The following is a 6,000-nucleotide window of genomic DNA, read 5'->3' on the forward strand; positions in this document are numbered from 1 at the left end:
CAATCAAAAAATAAAAAAAAATTGATTCCAAATGTTGTAATTTAATATTAAATTTCAAATAGTAAAATTGTTTGATATAAATATAATGGCTACAAATATACGTATTTTAAACAATAATAATTAAATTTTTATATATTTTTATCGAAACATTACTTTTTTTTGGGGGGGGGGGGGGGGGGGGAGGGGTTTATGAATAAATATGCAAATGAAAAAAAATTTTCAAACAAAAAAAATTTCAAATGAGAAAAATTGTAGTGTGTTGGTGGGGATATCAGCTTTTCTCTAATGCATATGAATTTCCCATTTGAGGCTTGATACCTTTCTCGGTTAAAGCATTCGAATAAAAAGTATCACACTTACAAGTAGAAGTGGTATTTAACATTTCACTTGGATTATTTCACATCGAAGAAAGTTTATATAATTTCAATTTTGAATTATTTTCAATTTAAAATTTTATTGACAATTGAATTATCAAACTTAATCATTTTGAATTAAATTATGAAATTTAAAAATTAAATTAATTTATTTTAAAATTAATTTTTTAAAATCATTTGATTTCAATCTTTTTAATTCTGAATTAATTCCGTACTGTATACGGTTTAGGTTAAATTTGAATGAAGGGATGAATTTTTTAATTCAAATTGCTTTGCCACCTCTAGTTATGAGTGAAAAAAATGTAATATTTGATGGTAATTAATTTAAAACCTTTGTAAACGAAAGAAAATTTATTATCTAGTTAATTAGAAAATTATATCAATGTAGTATGATATTTTTTTTTTGTTTTCGATGTTTTTTTTTTTTTTTACTTTCACAGGAACCAAACGAAATATAAGAGAGTAAGGGCAAAAAATAGAGCTGATAAAAAAGAGAGTGCTTGACAACGGTAGGCTGAGTTTGGATGTGGAAACTTAATGGAGTGGTTCAACAGGAGAAGTGTAGAACAAAGCCAGCTCCTGAAGATGCATACGGCCTACTTGAAGAAAAAAGAAGATGTAGAATTTTCTTAGAAGAAACAATGAGATAGTACTTGTATTTTATTTCCATATATATTACAAATAAGTCTGGTCATCAACCAAGCATTGAAAAGGCAATGAATCGGCGGTGGTTATCAGTTTCCGAAGCCCTATAAAGCCAAAAACAATTGAAACCTGCCAGCGCCACATGTCATCCTTCAACCCGACCTTTTCGCTCATCTAAACAAATAAAAAATAAAAAAATAAAAGTCAGAGTCAGACGCACACACATCACTCTCTTCTCTCTCGCGTTCTCGCCCGACCCCTTTTATAACAACGAGAGAGAAGTGTTGTTTGTATAAGCAAACGAGAAAACAAACCGAATAACTGGAATCTAAGCCACCACACAAACAGCTTCCAAAATATTTTTAATAATTAAATAAAAATTATTTTTATTAAAAAGAAAACCAGAAAAAAAAAAAAGAAAAGAAAAGGCACCCACGTATATATACACTGCTCACGCCCATCTCCCTCACTTTCTTTCACATTTTTAACTTTTCTCTCATTCCTTGCCACCCCCAATATCTTCTCTCTTCTCTCTTGCAAGTCCCATCTATATCTTTTCTTCATATCCACTCTTTATCAACATCTGGGCTCTTTTTCTTCCCTCTCTTTTTGTTTCGTTTGGAGGTGGTGGTGGTGGCGGTGATGATGATGATGATGACGACGATGGCGATGAAAGATGACTGGGTTCGGGCGGCGATGACGGACGACAACGTGGTGGTGGAGCTGCTGGTAAGGCTCAAGCAGGCTCAGGCGGCGCCACCTGCTCCGAAATCTCTGGTGGCTGGACTTAAATGGGGGATACGTCAGCCGAGGTCTAGGCCTATTTTGATGCGATGCGACGCAAAGAGAGATGGAGATTTCAGCGTCAGCACTAGAGGTAGCCCCACCACGCCTCTTTCTTGGAGCGGTGGTGGCGGCGGCGCCTCTCCTTCCACCGCCGACGGCTTTGAAGAGACCAGTAAACAATTCCTTCGTTCTCCGCCATCTGCACCTTCCAGATCCAAGGTTTCTTTTCACTTACTCCCTCTCTCTCTCACTCTCTGTCTCGTTCTCAGGAGCTGATCTTTTGCTTTGTCATACTTTGGTCGGTGTTGATGGAAATGTCCCTGTTTGGCATGTCAAACAGCTTGCCACTACCATTTTTTTTTCGGATTTGAAGAAGCGATGGGTTTGGTTTTGGCTCTTGCCTTTTGGCCTTTTGTTTTTGGTTTTTCGTTTGTGTCCCGTCGACGAGACATTCTTGTCTAACTGGATGACTTCTCTCTCTTTTTTTTCTTAGATCAAATGACCATATAACCCCTCTTTAATCTCCTTACTCGTTCGTATTTCTCTGTCATGTAAACCGATGCTTTGGGTTTTTCTCATTTTCAGCTGACGAAACTGCCCTTTCAAGAACTTTACTCACTGAGGTCAAATCTGCCCATTGCTTTTCGTTTCTCGTCATCTTCAAACTTTCTTAGTTTGGGTTCGATCTCTCCGACTATCGGTTTAACAGGACAATAAAAACAAGCAGTGTCATCTTTTTATGTTTGACTAAAATGCCCTAGTGCTTTTAGGGATTTTACATTTTCACGTGAGGTCAGCACTAAAAGCAGATTGGAGGTGCTTTCACGTTTTCTTCTCGCCTCTTTTCTGGTCACCTATCATTCATTTGTTGGCTGTCTTTAGATTTACTAAATCGCCCTTCCAAACAACAACCCCCCCTTAGATTCTAGTTACCAGGCTTTTTCGTTTAAAGACAGTTTCGTCACAAGAGAGAAAAAAATTCACTGGGGCCATCCTCCCCACCACCGTAAGAACCAGGAAACTTCCCCATAGAGGATCCCTTTGAGGGCGTTTTGGTCATAATAAAGTAGGTGGGGTCCATTGACAGAGGGGTGTAGTTATGCCCTTTGGGTTTGGTGTAATGTTGTTAGTGGCGGATGGATAAATCATATAATTTCAGGCCGTTTTGTTTCGATTAGGATTTCGTTTGTTTTGTGAGGAGAGAAATTATCAGGCCTGTCGCGGGTGCAACCGAATTTGGTGGGTCCTCCCCTCCCTTCCCTTCCCTTCCATCGCTATCTGTAACTGGATTTGTATTCGTAATGGTTTTCTCGTGTTTATCTACTCTTTTTATGGCTTTAGCCTTACCTTTCTCCGAGATTGGGATATCTTTAGCGTTTGCGTCCCACAAATGTCCAACATTTATGATTTGGGATTCGATGGATCATTAACTGTCTGATTTGGACAAATTGAAAGTTGAGAGTGATATTTTTATTAGGTGTCGGGAAGCTTATGTTTATACAGAGAGTGACCCAATATCAACCGGCCATGTCAGAAAAAGTCATGTGATACAAGTCACGTGAGGAGATGGGCTTGAGTTCAATCATGTGCTAACATGCCTGTTAATGTGACGTGGCGTGATACTATTGGTTAATTGAGTGAGTAGGAGCGGCTTTGTCAAATATTTAATTCTAGCCCTTCCCATGCTGAATTTGCCAGCTGTACTACCAGGAAGTGCTTTCAAAGGATGCATGTTCCTCGTTGTGTCTTTGAGAGTGCCATCTTTTTTTTTCTTTTTTTTCTTTTTTTAATAATGTAAGGAAAAAGTGGTTGGTTAATTTTTATTGGAGGAGTTGGCTAACATGCCTAACGGCAATGGGAAATTAGGAAACTGTAAATGTGTCGTGAGACAGCGTTTGTTAAGTTCATGGCAATTTGGATAATGTCAAGTTTGCATGTTTGAGGTTTTTAGACCCAATTCCAAACTTTAGTTGAGTGTTTATCCACTCTGGATTTCTACTCCTTTTTTTTCCCATCATCTCATTGCCAAATGATCTGATTGCATTTCTTTTTAAATTTATTGGTTTCTGGTTGGGATTAATTAATTAATTAATTTATGACTGCTTGGTGTACGTTGCAGGGCATTGCTGCTAATGAAACCACCAGCACAACTACCAAGAGATCAAGAAGAAAGAAGGTAAACGAATTGATCTTTCTGGTGCATGATTTTCCTAGGAGATGTTTATGTAAGAAATGTCTGAGGATGATTCATGGATTGCTGGGATTGATTCCAGGATTTACTTGATTCTGTACATTTTCAATGGTATTAATTCAGAAGAATTTATCATTTTTCAGACTTTTGCTGAACTTAAGGAGGAGGAGAGTCTGCTTTTGAAGGAAGGGTTTTATTTGAAAAAGGTGCGTTGAATGGTGTTTTACTGAATTCATCATGTGCTCTTGACTGCAGTCAGTTAATCTTACAGTCATCTTTTATTCGTTGAACAGGAGATAGCATCTATGCATGCTACTTGTAAAGAACAGAGAGCCAGGAATGAAAACTTGAAAAGAATTAAGGTTAGCATAATGTTTCTTTAATAACTGAAGTACCATTCCGGCAATTCATTAATCAACATCATACAAAATTTGGGCATATAATTAGCCAAAAAATAAGTACTATTAATCTTAGAAATCTGTATAAACATTCTTCTGTTTCTCCTTTTTTATTTTAACCTACTTCTATTGCAGCTTGATTTGAACTTGCGCACTGCAAACAACTCGAGTTTAATTGCTAATGAGCCTGAGAAAGTACCTTCCTGTCAACGCTCTTCTCTTGACTACATTCCCTCAACCTTGCCCTCACATGCCCTTGATGATCGAAAACCACTGTTAGATTCTTGCAATGTGGGCAAGGCTGTTTCTAGCGAGGAGAGTTTTTTCTTACTGCCTGATCTAAATATGATGCCTGCTGAAGATGATTCTGGCACTGAAACTTTATATGGGACTAGCTGAAAAGATGAGTTCACTACTTCCCGTTCGTGCAGCCAAAGGTTGTGAGAAAGTGGAGGGGGAGGGACTTGGTAGAAAATACTGGTACTGCCCAATGAGCTGTTTGCTGATACAACTATAATGAAACTCAGGCCAAGCAACAGATAGCACAGTTAGAGTTGCACCAATTGCCAACCCTAGAGGGTAGTGAAGAAATCCTACCCTGTAGATGGTAGAGAATCTTGTCAAGGTGGAGGCTCCTAAATTCCTCAGTTGGGGTAAACCCTCGTTACTTCTTGTTTCGGAATTTATGTAGAAATAATTGTGATTCTTTGTAGGTGTAATCTGATGCTCATGGCTTGGCCATGTTGTAAACTTCTTGAAACTAGTTGCACAGTTTTGTTGTTACAATCTCTGTTTCCAGTCCCCCTTTTTCAATTTTTTTATGTTCAACTTGGGGGAGGAATTCCGGAAAGGACTTCCCAGAATCTCTGATATTATTCCCTTATAATCTTCATTACTAGTGAAATTTCTTATATTGTTTAACTCTTCACCTTTGTACCAAAATGCAAGTACGTTTGACAGACTATAACCTGGATTTAGAAGTAGCAATTCTTGTCGAATGATAATTCGTTTTATCTGAAAATTGACTTAATGTGAAAAATGCGAAATGTATTTTGTTAAAACTTTAATCCGTGGTTTGTGCTTTAAATTACAAGTCAACCTGGATCAAATCTTCCATCTGGTGTTTGTTTTTGCTAGTAGCATTTGTCGACGATGTTCCTTCGACTATGTTAAAAGGTATTAGAAGTGAATTGAGAAAGTATTTTTCCCATTGGCTTTATATCTTGATTCCCGATCTTGGGGAAAAGAGTGAAGATAAACCTTAATTGCAAGCAAGAAAAGCAGCGTCGTAAGAAACACAGCTAAAGGTTTTTGGTCAAAAAAGATGCCATTAATTTAATCGAAACAAAATTGTAGACACCTGCGTACCTAAGTCCATTAACTATAGAAAATTCCGACCTGGCGTTCCCTCTGTTTCCCACAGAATGCCGCTCAAAAAAATTTATGCAATAATTGATTATCATTTTGATAATTATGGTGGTCTTTTTTAAATCTCAGTTAAATGTGTAAAATTTAGTTACATACCTTGGAATTTAGCCGCACAAAAGCAATATCATTTTATTTTCTCCGGCATCATGAATTTCGTTTATGTATTCATCACTGCAAG

At 37.4% G+C, this 6,000-nt stretch overlaps 1 protein-coding gene across 1 annotated transcript; it reads left to right on the top strand.

Moving 5' to 3' along the window:
- Positions 1 to 1,475: 1,475 nt before the first annotated feature.
- Positions 1,476 to 5,180, top strand: LOC111286411 (uncharacterized). The gene is made up of 5 exons (XM_022876348.2): positions 1,476 to 2,024; positions 3,925 to 3,981; positions 4,140 to 4,202; positions 4,290 to 4,358; positions 4,530 to 5,180. The coding sequence occupies exons 1-5, from the start codon at positions 1,662 to 1,664 to the stop codon at positions 4,791 to 4,793; spliced, it is 816 nt and encodes a 271-aa protein (XP_022732083.2). The 5' UTR covers positions 1,476 to 1,661; the 3' UTR covers positions 4,794 to 5,180.
- Positions 5,181 to 6,000: the final 820 nt, after the last annotated feature.

The sequence above is a fragment of the Durio zibethinus genome, chromosome 6, assembly GCF_047325235.1.
Source record: "Durio zibethinus cultivar Kanyao isolate XHJ-2024 chromosome 6, ASM4732523v1, whole genome shotgun sequence".
Lineage (NCBI taxonomy): Eukaryota > Viridiplantae > Streptophyta > Magnoliopsida > Malvales > Malvaceae > Durio > Durio zibethinus.